Source organism: Vulpes vulpes, chromosome 2 (assembly GCF_048418805.1).
Source record: "Vulpes vulpes isolate BD-2025 chromosome 2, VulVul3, whole genome shotgun sequence".
NCBI lineage: Eukaryota > Metazoa > Chordata > Mammalia > Carnivora > Canidae > Vulpes > Vulpes vulpes.
Window position 1 is genome coordinate 75598852 of NC_132781.1, and position 17987 is coordinate 75616838.

General features: G+C 38.2%; 1 protein-coding gene across 1 annotated transcript in view; it reads right to left on the bottom strand.

Moving 5' to 3' along the window:
- SPMAP2L (sperm microtubule associated protein 2 like) overlaps positions 1–17987 on the bottom strand; it is a 47806-nt gene that overhangs the window by 2254 nt on the left and 27565 nt on the right. Inside the window, exons 4-8 of the mRNA XM_072748923.1 lie at positions 12476–12604; positions 9252–9389; positions 6269–6383; positions 3258–3389; positions 565–740 (exon numbers count right to left, since the gene is read on the bottom strand). Of these exons, the coding sequence (XP_072605024.1) occupies positions 565–740; positions 3258–3389; positions 6269–6383; positions 9252–9389; positions 12476–12604 (690 nt within the window). The remainder of the gene's footprint in view (positions 1–564; positions 741–3257; positions 3390–6268; positions 6384–9251; positions 9390–12475; positions 12605–17987) is intronic.

Sequence of the window (17987 nt, forward strand, 5' to 3'; positions counted from 1 at the left end):
AAAAAGTAAACAGGAATTAGAGGCTATTTCTTCTTTGTTGAATGTATTATTTATTTCAAATAGATAATGTATGTACATGATGCAAAAACATGGAAAAATACAAAAGCATATTTAGAAAAAAAATAAATCTCCCTCCCATTCCAGTTCCCTCAGGCCTCCAAAAGTAAGCATGGTTACTACCTTCTTGCATAGTCTTCTGAAATATTATAGGCACGTGCAAGCAAATATATGGCACCTATCTATTTTCTTACATAAACTAGAACACGTTTTGTGCTCTTACGTAATTTGTTTCACTTTGCAATATGTTAGATAAATAATCCTATATCCATCCTTACAAGGTTGTTTCCTAGATCTAAGTTTCAAAACTAGTCCACTAACCCTTTAACTGCTGCCTTATATTTGTGTTAAGTCCATAGATTTATTACAAGTAATGTTACAAATGAGATGTTTTTGAAAATTTCTTGTATTTCTACAATTCTTTTCATTGGTCTTACTAAGTTAATTTTTCCCTCTCCCTAGCACCCCTAGCTTTCCTGTCCCAATCTTAGCCATAAATTGACATACCTTGTATTTGGATTAGCTAGTTCTTGAATTCTAGGAGATATTTTGCAATGGATAGCAGCATAAGATACTGGCCAGTGGGCATCACGGATAGGTAGATAATCTTGATGAAGAGGCTTGGCCTTAGCTAGAGCTATTATTCGAGGGCTAGGTTTGTATAGCAAGGCAGCGTGGGATATCTATAGTGGAAACAAAAAGATGCAAAAATATATCCCAATTTTCACACCTCCCTCTCTTTACAGCTATGGCCTAATTGAATCACTATGGAACATGGATCCTCTTCTGGATTACTGCAGCAGACTCCTCACTGGTCTCTCTGCTTCCATTTTTGCTCTGTACAATCTAGCCTTCATATACCAATTACTGGAGGAGAGAATGAGCATTTTAATGAGTGTATTCCATGAGCCAGACAGTGTTCTAAGTGGGGCACCTAAATTATTCCCACCTAATCATCATAATAACCCTATGAGTATGTACTTTCTGAAGTCCAAGTCAGATTATATCACTCTTGGAGTTTAAAACCTTCTAGAGGGATCCCTGGGTGGCACAGTGGTTAAGCGCCTGCCTTTGGCCCAGGGCGCGATCCTGGAGACCCGGGATCGAATCCCACATCGGGCTCCCGGTGCACGGAGCCTGCTTCTCCCTCTGCCTTTGTCTCTGCCTCTCTCTCTCTCTCTCTCTCTCTCTCTGTGACTATCATAAATAAATAAAAATTTAAAAAAAAAACCTTCTAGAGGTTTTCCCATTTTGCTATGAATAACATTTAGACTCCTTACTATGGACTAGAAGGCACTACATGATCTGACTGCTATCCTATTCCTCTGACCTCATCTCCCTCCCTTCCTCACCTTGATCACGATGATCCTTGCTATGTAAGGTCCTTCTGGCCGAGCTCTTTCCACCTTGGGACATTTTTACCTGCTATTTCTGCTTGAAATCCTCTTTCCTCAACCTTGTCATGGCTGCCTCTTCATCATTCAAGTCTCTAGACTCAAATATCACATTCTCAAGGACATGGTCCCTCACCATCCAAGATACATCATTCTTTTAAGCCCCCTACTTATTTAATCTTCTTTTAGCACTTACCAACACCTCATTTTGCTCACTTATCTCTTTGTTGGTGTGTTTATTGTCTGCTTCTCCACATTAGAATATAAACTTCTTGAAAGAAGTACATGTTTGCCAAAAGCTAGAATAAGTGCACAACTGGTACTGAACATATGTTGATTGACTGATTGATCAACTTCCCCTGGTCTTACTTTGAAAATCGCATCTGCCAGGTTGCCTTTGTATTATGTTGCTTTGTTGGTAAAACTGGAAGGATGACATATAGCTCCTGTTCTCTCTCTTAAATTCTCACAGTGAGAATTTAAGAACCACAATGGATAATAAACACCCCTCGGTAGCCCTGAAAGTACTATTTTGCACTGGTATAGATCTGTTTTGAGTTCTAAGAGTACGATTTTCTGCAGTGGTATCACTTTTTTAAAAGATTTTTTATAAATTCCCAAACAATTCTAGCAACTAAAGAAAGGTAACTAATCCCCATTTTATATATCAAAAAAACGGAAAATAAAGTGATTTGTCCACAGGTCACAAGGCAAGTCATTTTAGCAAACTCAAAATGCTCTCCTGAGGGGTTGTGATTCCCCTAGTTTTCTTTCCTAACAGAATTCCATATCATATCCTCAGTTTTTTTTTTTTTAAAGATTTTATTTATTTATTCATGATAGTCAGAGAGAGAGAGGCAGAGACACAGGCAGAGGGAGAAGCAGGCTCCATGCACCGGGAGCCTGACGTGGGATTCGATCCCGGGTCGTCCAGGATCGCGCCCTGGGCCAAAGGCAGGCGCCAAACCGCTGCGCCACCCAGGGATCCCATATCCTCAGTTTTTAGAAACAGGGTAAAATTTATCCAGCCTCCTTGGCAACATGGTCATTAAATATTTATTGAAAACCCAGCTGGGATTGAGCACTACAATGAATGGAAGGGAATGTCAAGGAGGAAGAGGGAGGGAAGCCACAGAATTTGCCAGGCTCTGTGCTGAGCACCAAAGTCTTATCTATTATTTCAAATCACAACAGTCCTCTAAGTGGGAACTGTTAACTTTATAATCTCTTTGTTCAACTTGTTCCACCCAACTTCAAGGCCATCTCTTCTTTAGACTTCTTTTCTCAGGATCTCTCTTAGCTAATTCCTCTTGTCACTCAGATTTCATACCAAATATCCCTTCCTTAGAGAGGTTTTCCCTGACTACCATATACAATGTAGCTTATTCCCCACCCTCACCCATAGTCAATCATTTCCTTTTTTATTTTCTTTATAGCACTTATTACTACCTAACATGATCTTATCTGTTTACTTATTTTTTGTCTTCATCTTGTTTACTGGAAATGGTATCTGGCACACAGTGGGCATTCAAATACTTGAATAAATAAATAAGCAGGAACATTCACAACATCACAGAGCTACTGGTAAGGCTGGAATTTGAACCCAGCTCTTACTGATTCCAAAGCCCATATTCTTCGCCTTCTATCCCCAGTCTCTTTACATATCTAGGTCTTCCTTCATGCCACTGACCACTCTTTCAAGATTATCTTTCCCAGTGACTTTGACCTGTGCCCTATAGTAGCAAAATAGCACCCTAGGAACAACTAGAAAGTGAAGTGAAGGATGCCAAGGCAATGGTGGCTTACAGGACGGATGGGCAGTTCATTTCTTTCTCTTTCAAAGCACAGACCCTCTATCTTGATCCTTGGATGAGCAAGGTCTACAATTCTTGGAGTTGCAACAGCAGTCAGGGCAGAAACTGAAATCTTGGTTTCAATCTAGGGGAGAAAAATAAAATAGTATCTGTAATATCAAATAATAAACATCATCTCCATCAAGATTATGAAGAACTGTCTGGCCTCTGGACCAGACTTCTCAGCAAATCAAGCAGAAAGAATGAGAATCTTCAGTAACCCATGATCATGGCTGAAAGGATCAATTTTCATCTTTCTCAAACTGTTAAACTAAAGATGGGGAGGAACATGAGAACACTATAAAGGGGAGAGCTCTGCTTTGTTCTTAACTAGTTTGGCCCTTTGGAAACTGTGACTCATGTTATCACAGATCCCATACCTAAAATGAATCCACGTGGTTCTCTTCTAACTGGAACAGATAAGAAAAAGAAATCAAAGCCAAGAAGAAAGACAGAAAGAACCACAATCTCCATAGACAATGCTGTCCTAATCCCCCAAGTCATTCCTTACTATCTTAATTATGGAACTGTATTCAAAACATGGACTTCTATTTAAATTACTAGTATTCAAATTCAAAACTTACCACAAGACTTCGAGAGGGAATATAGTCAATAATTGGAAACAAAATAAGGTTTTAACTGTGGGCAGAAAAGGAATACATGAGGTATGTTCCAAATCCCATGAAGGTGCTTCTGTGAATATTCCCAAATGAGTCTAGCCTTTAAGTCATATCAGCCAAGGTACCACATACAGATGTTGTTATGGATAGACTATTTATGTCCCCCTCAAATTCATATGTTGAAGTCCTAACCCTCAATGTGATAATATCGGGAGGTGGGGACTTTGGGAGGTAATTAGGTTTGGATGAGGTCTTGAGGGTAGAACCCTCATAGTGATATTGATGCCCTTATAAGAAGAGAGATAAGAACTCCTCTGTGCACACCCAAAGAAGAAGCCATGTGAGCACACAGCAAGACGATGGCTGTCTGCAAGATGAAGGAAGAGAACCAAGAAAAGAGTGGTGGTACCCTGATTTTGGACTTCTCAGTCTCCAGAATTGTGAAGAATAAATGTCTTTCAAGCCACCCAGTCTCAGGCATTTTGTTACAGCAGCTCTGGCTCACTAAGGTGTGAAGGAACTTTCAATCCCCTACCATTTCAGACAGACAAGTAATTAGAGATATCTCAGCTGAGAGTTCTAACTCTTAAATGCTTGAGTGTAATGAAATGCTTGTTGTTTTATACTACTAAGTTTGAGGTATCTGTTGCTTTGGTATGAAGCAACAGATAACCAAATTGCCACTTTAAGAATTGATTCTCTGTATTGGTTCTAGATTACCCGGAATTTGTTTTCTGAGCCAATTGGATTTAAAGGTATTAATTACTACTGGTAGTCCATAGTATGCAGTGGCAAAACAGAAAGCAAGACTTTGGGTGACCAAGCAGCTGCTGCCAGAAATTATTTTAGTGAAATAAAGAGGTATAATGGGGTTAGTTGTTTTTTTCTAAGTGCACTAGAGAAAGTGAGTTAAGAAATGACTGGCTCAGGCCTTTAAATTTCCACCTTAGTATCTGAGTAAGGAAGGGACCAGAAAGTTTCTGTAATGTCCCTAAAATAAATCCTTATATTCTATGGTTATAGTGCTGAATATTCTGAAAACCAAATTCACAATCTAATTCTGTTCGTGGGTAAATTACAGTGCAAATGGAATTACCAAATTTGTTAATTAGAGCAATTTTAAAGTTAGAACAATGATTGGGAAGGAATAGGACCTTGAAAATTGGAATGGGGATATATGCGCAGATTCAAACAAAGCTGGGGACTTTAAACCCTTAAATACTGCTGAGCCTTCCTTACCAATACAATCAGCCCTTCCCGAACCCTCTTACACTGTTGGTGGTAATGCAAGCTGGTACAGCCATTTTGGAAAACAATATGGAGGTTCCTCAAGAAGTTAAAAATAAAGTTATCCTACGACCCAGCAATTGCACTACTGGGTATTTATCCCAAAGATACAGGTATAGTAAAACAAAGGGGCACCTGCACCCCAATGTTCATAGCAGCAATGTCCACAATAGCCAAACTGTGGAAGGAGCTGAGATGTCCTTCGACAGATGATGGATAAAGATGTGACACACACACACACACACACACACACACACACACACACACACACTGGAATATTACTCAGCCATCAGAAAGGATGAGTACCACATCGACGTGGGTGGAACTGGAAGGTATAATGCTAAGTGAAATAAGTCAGTCAAAGAATGACAATTATCATATGGTTTTACAGATATGTAGAATATAAGAAATAGTGAAAAGGACCATAAGGGAAGGAGGGGGAACTGAATGGGGAAAAATCAGAGAGGAAGACAAACCTTGAGAGACTCTCAACTCTGGGAAACAAACTGAGGGTTGCTGAAGGGGAAGCAAGGGAGGATAACCTAGCTGGGTGATGGGAGCTCTTAACAGGAGAGCATGTGATATGATGAGTACTGGGTATTATACCATATGTTGGTAAATGAAATGAAATGAAATTTTAAAAAAATAAATGAAAAAAACAACCTCCTGCTTGAGGAGGTTAGAGTTCTCTTGCCTGAAGAACCTGTAATACGTTTCCCTGAAGTAGATACCTTCCATGTAACTGCTGACCTACCCTTACTATCTCTCGTTGCTTCTAGATTTATAACCAGATCCAAGTTCCAACTGCCAAAACAGCCTTCCATGGACTCCTCTATCAGCCTCCATAATTGCTTAAGGTCTAATTCTACATTGCTGTTCTGCTTCTCTGATCAAATCCTAGGTGACACATAGAGGAGGTAGTCAAAAAAGTTCATTTGATGAAAGGGGAAAATAAATAGGGAGAAAAAGGAAAATACACCCAGAAATAAAAGGAAAGTATGTTACACTTATAAACATGTTGCTACAAAATCAATCAGGAACTGTTTCTTTCATTTACCCTTTTTGGAGGAACATAGTTTGGATTTGTGGCTTTGGCTATGGAGAGTTGTAATATCCGGGGAGAAGGATCAGAGCTTTGAAGAGCATCTCTTGATAAGTACTCACTGTAGGACCTATATGCAAATAGAACATGAAATATTATAATTATTGGAGGAAAAATAACCACATTTTTTCATTGCTATATTCAATCTCTGATCAATTATGTATATTTCTTCCTATCTTAGAAAACTCTTTTCCCATAATCATTAGTGTTTTTTCTACCAGATTGGTATTTCCAAAAAATTTTTTTACTATGATTCATGGTAAGAAGTTATATTGTGATATAGTATATGTAAATCTGTGAGCGTGTGTGTGTGTGTGTGTGTGTGTGTGTACATGTTGTCTGAAACAAAATTATCATGAAACAATGCTTGCCCTGAGCAAGGCATTCTGGTTTTTAAAATTCCATTTGATTTCATTAAAAAAAAAAAAAAAAAAACCTAGAATCAATTTCATGATCCACTGACAGGTTGAGATTTGCAGTTTAAAAGGCACTTCACAGGCAGCCTGAGTGGCTCAGCGGTTTAGCGCTGAAGGCGGCCTTCAATCCAGGGCAAGATCCTGGAGACTCGGATTGAGTGCCACGTCGGGCTCCCTGCATGAAGCCTGCTTCTCCCTCTGCATGTGTCTCTCTGCCTCTCTTTCTCTCTGTGTCTCTCATGAATAAATAAATAAAATCTTAAATAAATAAATAAATAAATAGATAAATAAATAAATAAATAAATAAATAGCTAGCTAGCACTTCACTTCCTACCTAAACCTTATATGAAATCTCTGAGATAAAAATTCCAGTCACTACCAAGGACCCCTCTGTGATAGCCAGTTTCCTCTGCAGTGCAGTTTGAGATAGTGCTGGTCATAACTCCCAGCAATTTGTCCAATTTTCATAGGCTGTTCCCCACATATTCCTTTCCTGATACAAAAACCTATCAACCAACAAACCTACAAACCTAATATGAAAAAAAATTTCACAAATAAATATATGATTCCCCTCTAAAGGTAGTCCGTTACTTTTTAAAAATTGATACACAATTGGGGTGCCTGCATGGCTCAGTTGGTTAAGCATCTGCCTTTAGCTCAGATCATGATCCCCAGGATTAAGCCCCATATCAGGCTCTCTGCTCCAGGGGGAGCCTGCTTCTCCCTCTCCCTCTGCCTACTGTCCCCCTGCTTGTGCTCTCTCTCTCTCTGTCAAATAAATAAATAAAATTTTTAAATAAAATAAAATAGATACACAACTAACCACAGAATTAATGTATACAATTTTAAAGTGTACAATTCAGGGGTTTTGGCATATTCACAAGGTTGTATAACTACTGTCACTATCTAAATTCAGAATGTTTTCATCATCCTGAAGAGAAACCCCATACTGATTAATAGTCCCTCTCTATTTCTTCATTCCCCCACCTTGTGCCCCCAGAACCACTAATCTACTTTCTGTCTCTATGAATTTGTGTATTCTGAAAATTTCAAATAAATGGAATCATATAAATCTGTAACCTTTTATGTCTGGCTTCCTTCACTTAGCATATTTTCAAGATTCATGTATCAGTACATCATTCTTTTTTATGGCTGAATAATATCCCATCATATGATTTACTGTATTTTGTTTATCCATTCATCCATGATGAACATTTGCGTTGTTTCCACTTTTTGGCAATTATGAAATGCTGCTATGAATATTCATGTACAAGTTTTTGTGTGAGCATATGCTTTTAATTCTCTTGAGTACATGCCTAGAAGTAGAATGCTGATCATATAACTCTATTCTTAACATTCGAGGAGCTAAAAAGTGGTTTTCCAGTTAAGCTGCACCATTATATTCCAACCAGCAATAGATAAGGGTTTCAATTTCTCCACATCCTTCCTCACTCTCTTCTCTAAGCTAAACATGTCATTTCCCTTAATTATTTTTCATGTAACATAGTTTACAGAGGCCTCATCATTTCATTCAGCTCCTTCTGAATAGTATCAAGTTTATTATCAGTTTCTTTTTTAAAAAAAGATTTTATTTATTTATTTTTCAGAGAGAGAGACAGAGACACAGGCAGAGGGAGAGAAGCAGGATCCATGCAGGGAGCACGATGTGGGACTCGATCCTGGGTCTCCAGGATCACGCCCTAGGCTGAAGGTGGCGCTAAACCTCTGAGCCACGAGGGCTGCCCTATTATCAGTTTCTTAAGGTATAACATCCATAAGTGGACACATACACTTAATGTGTCTTGACTAAAGTACTATACTGTAGTACTATCATCTCCTTATAATTGTACATGATACATATTCCATTAATGCAACTTAACATTTTTCCAAGAATCACATCACAATTTTGGTTCCATGTGGAAGTATTACCTAGGCTGTCCTTTGAAGACAAAGAGAAATTCAGCATTCAAAGCAAAAGGAAAAACATTTGGAAAGTCATAGAAACCTAAGAGAAACATCAAGTTCTACAAATTGCAAAAACTTGTAATGTTTCATTTTCATATTTCCTTTTAATTGGCTGACAATGGTAAGTTCAGTGTGAATTTTACCTTCACCACAATTTGAATCAAATATAATTACTGGTGGGGTACCTGGGTGGCTCAGTTGGTTAACATCAAACTCTTGATTTCAGCTCAGGTCATGATCTCAGGGTCAAGAGATTGAGCCCTGAGTCAGGCTCTGAGTTGGGCATGGAGCCTGCATGAGATTCTCTCTCCCTCTTCCTCTGTCCTGCCCTCCCTGCTCATGCATGCTGTCTCTCTCTCTCTCTAAACAAACAAACCCCCCAAAATGTAATTACTGGTGATAACATTCTGATTACTTACAATTACTGCACACATTCGAGTTTTGACTCCTGATCCTTTGAAACACAAGTGAACTTCTAGTTTATGAAACTGTATACACTAAAATAAGAAAAATATTGTGAGATTTAACCAAATTAGGTTAGAATTTATGGAGATTACCTATTTATTAGATATTCTTTCTTGAATCTGTTGGGCAGTGCCAGCTTCTGGATCCTTTTGGAGGGTTGGCTAAACAGTGCAGGAGAAGGGATCTCCCAGATTACAGAGTCTCTACCACAGCTGTAGTAATATTGAGCCCTGCAAGTCATAGAAGAGAAAAGAACGAAGTGAAATGAGTATGAATTCCAAAGATTGTAATTTCCAACGCTGAGCCCCAGCCCTAGGCCTAGAGGAGGTATGACAGTTTACCCCTTTGCTGCTGAGCTATGGGGAGAAATCAGAAATGGTTGCAGCCATCAAGTTTCAGCTGGCTTCTAACATCCTATTCCAAAACATTAGTTTTATGAAATAAATTGCATTCTTTTAAATAGACCAAAAAAATGACTAATGCAAAGGGAAAACTTGCTGTTTTTATTTGTTTTTTTAACTTGCTGTTTTTAAAACCAAATACTTTCTTAGTCTCTCAGATACAATCACTAGAGCTTTCACAGATATTAAAAGGAAAATAAGAGGCTATATGAACAACTTCATGCCAATAAATTTTAAAATTTAGGTGAAATAGATAAATACTTTGAAGGACACACACTACCAGTGCTCATTCAGAAAGATATAATCTGAATAGCCCTTGTCAAGAGTTTACTAAGTATCCCATGGTCTTGCTGCCTCTGCACCCATTTTTTTTGACCAAGCAGCCTCCAGGGACCTTTAAACTGACTTTAGTCCATCTCACAAGCACATGCCCTAGATAACAGTCCACAGAGTCATAAGTAAATGTACATTCCTGATATGAATTTGCCAATAGCCCCGTAACCAACAGTCTCCTGACTCCCAATGCCTTCCTTTCCTTATGTATCCTTTAGATATGAGTCCCAAGGAGCTTACCAAAACTCTGCTCTTTTGTTTGAATTGGCCAATTTGGCCTTGGTCTCCACCTGCAGATCCTAATAAGAAATGTGCCGCAGTTCCTGTCTCTCTTTGCACCCATCTTTAACCTCCACATGTGACTCCTTGAGACGTGCCAGGTACTTCTACAATCTATGAGTAATAAACTTCTCTCTTTCAATTTCTGTTATGGTCTATTGTTGAACTGTGGGCCCATGCTCCACTTAACAAGTATTATTTTGACAAATTCATAACAGCCCTATATCTATTAAATTGAATTTATAGTTAAAAACCTAAACTAGGGATCCCTGGGTGGCTCAGCGGTTTAGCACCTGCCTTTGGCCCAGGGTGCGATCCTGGAGTCCCAGGATCGAGTCCCACGCTGGACTCCCGGCATGGAGCCTGCTTCTCCCTCCTCCTGTGTCTCTGCCTCTCTCTGTCTCTCTCTGTCTATCATAAATAAATAAATAAATCTAAAAAAAAAAAAACTAAACTAGAGGGTATTATGCTAGATGAAATAGGTCAGTCACAGAAAAACAAATACTGTATGATTTCACCCATATGTGGAATTTAAGAAACAAAATAGATGAACATAGGAGAAGAGAAGGAAAAATAAAATAAGAGGAAAACAGAGAGGGAGGCAAACCATAAGAGACTCTTAACTACAGGAAACAAACTGAGAGTGGGTGGGTGAGGTATAATTGGGTGATGGGCAGTGAGGGGGGAACTTGAAGTAATGAGCACTGAGTGTTATACGTAACTGAAGAATCACTAAGTTCTACTAACAATATAGTATATGTTAATTAAATGGAATATATGTAAATTAATGGAATTAAAAGGGGCACCCTGGGTGGCCCAGCAGTTTAGTACCGCCTTCAGCTCAGGGTGTGATCCTGGAGACTCGAGATCAAGATCGAGTCCCATGTCTGGCTCCCCACATGGAGCCTGCTTCTCCCTCTGCCTGTGTCTCTGCCTCTCTCTGTGTCTCTCATGAATAAATTTTTTAAAAATCTTAAAAAATCTTAAAAAAAATCATTGGTAAATAATTAATGGAATTGAAATAAAAAATTTAAAAAGAAACAAAACAAAACCTTCCCATCAAAAACTCCAGACCCAGATCACTTCATTGTGGATTCTATGAAATACATAAACAAGAAATGCCAATTCTATATATTTTCCAATTGATTCCATGATAACAGCATTACCAAAAGCAAGTAAAGACATTACAAGAAACAAAGACATTGCCACAAAGACACTATTAAATACAGACTAATACCCCTCATAAAAATAAATGAAAAAATTCTAAAGTTTTATTGGAACACAGACATAATGAGTTTTCAGAACATCTATGGCTGCTTCCTGCCACAATAGTGGAGTTGTGTTGTTGCAAATGGAGACTTTGTGGTAAATTTTACTATCTACCCACTTCCTTAAAAGTTTGTTGACTTTTGACTGAAGTCGTATATCAAAAAGAGATCGAGAAATGGCCATCTAAATTATCTTGGAAACCAAACTTCAGATAAATAATGGCATCTTTGCCTTTTTCTTGTTACTTTAACCTGCCTCACTACTTGTGCTCATCCCCTTCCCCCCCTCCACAGTGTTTCCTCAAAGAACCAACCAGCAGAAAGCCTAGTCATTCAACAAACATGCACTAAAAGCAAATTGGCAATGGGTATCAAAAGTCTTAACAATATTTTTTTTGTCTTAACAATATTTTTACCTTTACATGTAGTAATTAACTCATGCTAAGCCCATGGTGATATACAAGATCCACGAGAAGGTGCATGCATAAATAGTTCATGCACAGCAATGTTATGTATGGCACATAATCCAGTGTAATACTGCCACTTTGTTAAAAACTCAATGAGCACCTGGTGACTCAGTCAGTTGAGTGCCCAACTCTTGATTTTGGCTCCAGTCATGATCTCAGGCCATGGGATCAAACCCCACATGGAGCTCTGTGCTCAGCATTGAGATTCTCTCTTTCCCTCTCCCTTGGCCCCTCTCCCTACTTGCTCTCACTCTCTAATAAATAAATAAAATCTTTTTTAAAAAACCCTCAAAATCCTATTAAGCCAAAACATTGTAAGATATAAAACAAGTTTGCAATTGCTAAATAGTAATCTTTCTCCGGAAAAATTTTATTGTAGCATCAGGTTAGGAAATATATGGAATCGCTAATCCTCAATAATTTTTTACTACAGATTGGATCATTTATGGCTTTGAGATAAAAGGGTTGGGTTCTGTGTTCATTTTCCCTAGGGATTCCTTTTTTTTTTTTTTTTTTGGGATCCCTAGGGATTCCTAATAAAGTAATCTGATAACATGCAAACACTAACCTGTTAGGTACATATCGGTGGGAGATTTCTTTGGGATGGGCAAGGTCCTCAAGTCTTTTGGTCAGGTGAGCCTTCAAAGCAACATGGGCGATAGGGCAAATAGGATCTTGATTCCCCCAAAACAGTCTTCTGTTAAAAAGCAGAAAAATCAAATGGTAAGGAATTCACTACTAATGGACATCTTAGAAATGGATCTTGATGGCGTCCACATTGATTTTACTTCACTTCCAGAGCTATCTCTATTACAGAATTTAACAATTTCCAGTCATCAGAAAGAGATCAACTACTTATGTAGTTAAAATAAAAATAAAAGGACTGTTTTACCTACTGTCCTAAAACATGGTGATCAAAAATGAATCTATTAGAGTTCTGTTTCTGACATTGTATAATTAGCACTATAATTTATAACCAGCTCAACATAAAACAGGCATGCCATGTACCTGGCACTGAGCTCCTGTTGTGGGTGAAGCCCTGTACCAGGGGGTCAGAAAATAAAATAGTATCAGGGTAAAATTAATAGCTCCCATTAGTGAAATATTGTGAGCCAACCACTGGGCTAAGTGCTTAGTGACATCAGATCTTTTAGTCTGTAAAATAGGCATGATCACTGAGCAGAGGGTGAAGAGAAAAGGAGAATCAGTGTGGGATTCACTTGAAAGTCTTCATAGAAGAAAGTGAAAGGCACAGACTGCCAGAAATAAGGCACATTCCATGTTGGGGTAACTGTGAGAAAAGAGAATAATCAAGTATTGATCAAGGCATGTTTGGACAGAAGCATGTTGGGAAATAAGTAGGTAACATTGCTACAATGCGTAGGAAAGGCGAAAGGAGTCAGAAGAAGGTACATCGGTACCTAACTTTGTATATAACTGAAATTGTTAATTTGTTGAGTTTAACTGTTTAAAAGGCACTGTTTTATAAACTTTGTTTATATTTTTGTATACATTTATTTCTCTACTTTGCAACCATCAGCCAGAGTCACCATTAGAAAGATTAATTAATGAATTAATATTCCCATCCTCTACATTCTGCTGATTCCATTTCCTAAATATGGCTTAAATTTGTCCATTTCTCCCTATGCCTGTTATTACTTTCCTTGTCCAGATCTCATCATCCTCATCCTTTGTCCACACCACTGACAGAGTGATCTTTCTAAACTCCAATCTGCTCAAAAGAATCTTGCTTAAAAAAAAACAAAAACAAAAACAACAATAACAAAAAAGAATCTTGCTTAAGACTCTTTAAAGGTTTCCATTGGCTTTTTAATGGAGTCCCAACTCCTTACTGTAGCTTATAAGCTCCTCCACAATTTTTTTTTAAAGATTTTATTTATTTATTCATGAGAGACACAGAGAGGGAGAGAGGCAGAGGCACAGGCAGAGGGAGAAGCAGGCTCCAGGCAGGGAGCCCGACGCAGGACTCAATCCCGGGTCTCCAGGACCATGCCCCAGGCCGAAGGCAGGCGCCAAACCACTGAGCCACCCGGGCTGCCCAAGATCCTTCACAATTTTTACAAGAAGCACCTGCCGCTCCAGCCTGTAAGTTCATCCACGGGAAGGAGCATGACTTAATCTTTTGAAGATTTCTCACTAGGATAGTTTAGTGCTTTACATGACAGGTACTCCATCACAATCTGATGAATGAAAAAAGGGTGAAAACTGGGGACTCACCTGATGGTGATGTAAAACAGAGTAGAAGAGAGGAGAGTATGACCGCAGGGAAAAGAAGAGGCTACAGCAAAAAAATTCAGGCCTCAGGTGATGAATGCCAGGGTGGGAGTGACATTGGGGGAAGATAGTAACTGTTTCCAAAAGAGAAGACTTTTGGAAATAGAGGTAAGAACACCATGGAATGGGAGAAGAAGATTTCAAAACAAGATGCATCAAATATATCAGAAAGCATCAATTATAACTAAGACATCAAGAATGGAAACTGAAAAAAACAAAAGATGATGGGACTTGGCCAGGAAAATATCAGTGGTAATAGAAAAACACCAATAGAAGTGTAGAGCTTCTTAAGGTAAATACTAAAACTCTGGTGGAGAAAGGCTAAAGGAGTCAGGGATTAGGAAGCAGAGGTGACATATATACAGCTGACTCTTAAACAATGAGGAGTTAGGGGCACTGACCCCATGCAGTTGAAAATCTGCATATAACTTTTGACTCCCCAAAAACTTAACTATTAAAAACCTGTTGATCAGAAGCCTTACTTCAGTCAATGAACACTTATTTTTGTATATGTATTATATGCTGTATTCTTACAATAAAATAATCCAGAGCAAAGAAAATGTTATTAAGAATCACAAGGAAGAGAAAATACTTTTAAGTACTGTACTCTATTTATCAAAAAAAAAAAAAAAAAATCTGGGTATAAACGGACCTGTGCAGTTCAAGTTGTTAAACATTCAACCAATGTATATTTGTTTTGTATTTATTGTTTCAAATGCAAAACAAAAGGTACTTTAGACACAGTAATTATATCAGTCCATAATATATGGTCCTGATGAGGAACTGAACCCTTATGAGATGGTCCTGATTAGAGACTGAACCCTCATGGGATCATTATCCACTTGAAAATTTTGGCCATAAAAACTAGAAAATACATAATATAAACTAAAAGTATTGGGAACTATGTAAAAGGCAGGAGAGCCAGCTCAAAGTAAGTTAGAAGGAAAGGATCAGTGGGGATGAGAAAAAGCAGAGATTATACAGTCGAGAAAAGTAATGTTCATCAGAAAGTCAGGAAACTAACCGACATGTCAAAGTAACATATTATGCAGATGACTCTTCACTCTACTCTGACAGCATTGAAAAATCACCTATGTTTAGCTGTTATATAGCTAACAACATCACGGAAATAAATATTTAATCTTCTATGGTCCATAATGAGGATTTGACCCCAAAGCATACAGTTTTTACCCATATTATACCTGTTTAATGGATCTGTGAGATATAACAATGTCTGACACAATCACACTCCTAGAATTCTAGAATAAGGGACCTAGTAAAGTTCTTGAGAGTTCTGTGTTCAGTCCCTTTTCTGAACAGTGAAGTCCCTAGTCTTATGTATTTCCAGAATCAGAAAACAAAAAACAGCTTTCATTAGTCTATTTCCAGAGTGTTATTGTTCTGAAATTCTTACACCCTCTCCTGTTATAACATTTATTTAGCTTTCATTTCTATAAGCTGCTTTATGTACTTGAAGATTTTTGAGGCAGTCTTTAATCTTTCTTTGTCAGTCTGGCCAACTACAGATTTTTTGAATGTATCCTCATAGGTTCCCTTTTTCTTTCTTTGTCTTCCTTTGTCTTTCTTTCTTTTCTTTCTTTCTCTCTCTCTTTTCTTTCTTTCTCTCTCTCTTTTCTTTCTTTCTCTCTTTTCTTTCTTTCTCTCTCTCTCTTTTCTCTCTTTTCTTTTCTTTCTTGATTTTATTTATTCATTTGAGATAGAGAGAATGTACGCACAAGCCGGGAGGGGCAAGCAGAGAGGAAGAAAGAATCTGAATGAGACCCTGTACTGAGCACAGGGGCCCAACCCAGGGCTCAATCCCTCAACCTTGAGATCATGACCTGAACTGAAACCAAGAGTCAGATGTTCAAACAACTGTGCCACTCTTGGCGTCCCTCCATTTTTCTTTCAATAATTTTCTTCCTTGGCTTTTGAGGCTCTCTCTTTCCTAGTTCTCTCTCTCCCATTCATGCTCTCTCTCTCTCCCTCTCTCATTCCCTCCCCCCACTCTCTCTTTTCGTTTTACTGAGAAATAATTGGTATACATCACTATGTCAGATTAAGGCATACAGCATGATGGTTTGATTTACATATATTGTGAAATGATCACAATAAGTTCAGCTAACATCTATCTTCTTCTATTCTCTCTTGCCTACTCCTTCTCAGTTTCCTTAGGTAGTGTTTCTTTTATATCTTAAACAGTGGCATGTGCCAAAAGTTTCCCTCTTCTTTGATAGCTTTTTTTTTTTTAAAGATTTTTATTTATTTATTCATGCAGAGACACAGGCAGAGGGAGAAGCAGGCTCCACCCGGGGAGCCTGACGTGGGACTCGATTCAGGGTCTCCAGGATCACACCCCAGGCTGCAGGTGGCGCTAAACTGCTGCGCCACTAGGGCTGCCCTCCTTGATATTTTTTTTTATTAATTATCACCAAAGGGGCACCTGGGTGGCTCAGTGGGTTAAATGTCTGACTCTTGATTTCAGCTCAAGTCATGACCTCAGGGCCATGGAACTGAGCCCATGCTGGTCTCCAAACTCAGTGGAGAGTCTGCTTGGGATTCTTTCCTCCCTCTGCCCCTCCCCCTCATACTTTCTTTCTCTCTAAAATAAACAAATCTAAAAAAAAAAAAAAAAGTATCACTAAATACTGATGTTTCCAAAATAGTATCTCCAAGAATTCTCAATCATCTCTTTGGAAATTTATATTTCCAAATTCTAGATGTCTCAAAAACATCTCACATGACCAAATGTACCTTCCTCCCAAACCTTTCCCCCTCTTGCATTTCTTTTGGCAGTTATAATAACATTTTCCACCTTATTTCTAAAAAGCAGAAACCTAAAAATCAATTTGACTCCTCCTCTTACTCGGGCTCTACATTTGTCACTAAGTTCTATCTATCTCTATCTTGACCCTAACCTTTCCTAGAACCCTGAAAGCCACTCTCCTGGGACAAAGACTTCATTATTTCTCTCCTGCATTATTGTAATAGCCCCAAACCAACCTTCTTGACTCTAATTTTCCATGCCATCAAAGGGACCATGCCTTTCTAAGAGAGCCATTGTGATATAATTTAAGGGCTATTACAACAATGCAGGAAAGAAATAATGTTATTATATTATATTATAAAATTAACTTGAAATGTATCATAGATCTAAATGCAAAACTATGAAACTTCTAGAGGGTAACATAAGGAAACTCTAGGTGACCTCCAATTTAGCAATTCATTTTTAAATATGACCAAAGTATGATCCAGGAAAGAAAAAATCAATAAGTTGAGCTTCATTAAAATTAAAAACTTTAGCTCTGCAAAAGAAACTGCTAAGAGAATGAAAAGATGAGTCACAGACTAGGAGAAAATATTTGCAAGACTCATATCTGATGCCTGACAATCTTATAATATTGTAAAGTTACAATACCAATACCACAGATAGGATGTCTTATAAACAACAAAAACCTATTTCTCACAATTCTGGGAGTTGGGAAGTCCAAGATCAAAGTGTCAGTGGATTTGGTGCCTAGTGAGAACTTGCTCTCTCACTCATAGTCAGGCATCTTCTTGCTGTGTTCCCACATTGCTGAGGAGAAAGGGAATTCTCTGAGGTCTCTTTCATAAGGACATTAATCCCATTCATGGGAGCTCCATCCTCATGACTTAATCACATCCCAAAGGCCTTACTTCCTAATACCATCATATTGGGAATTAGGTTTCAATGTATTAATTTTAAGGGGATATAAACATTCAGTCTATAGCATCTGATAAAGGATTGGTATTCAAAATATACA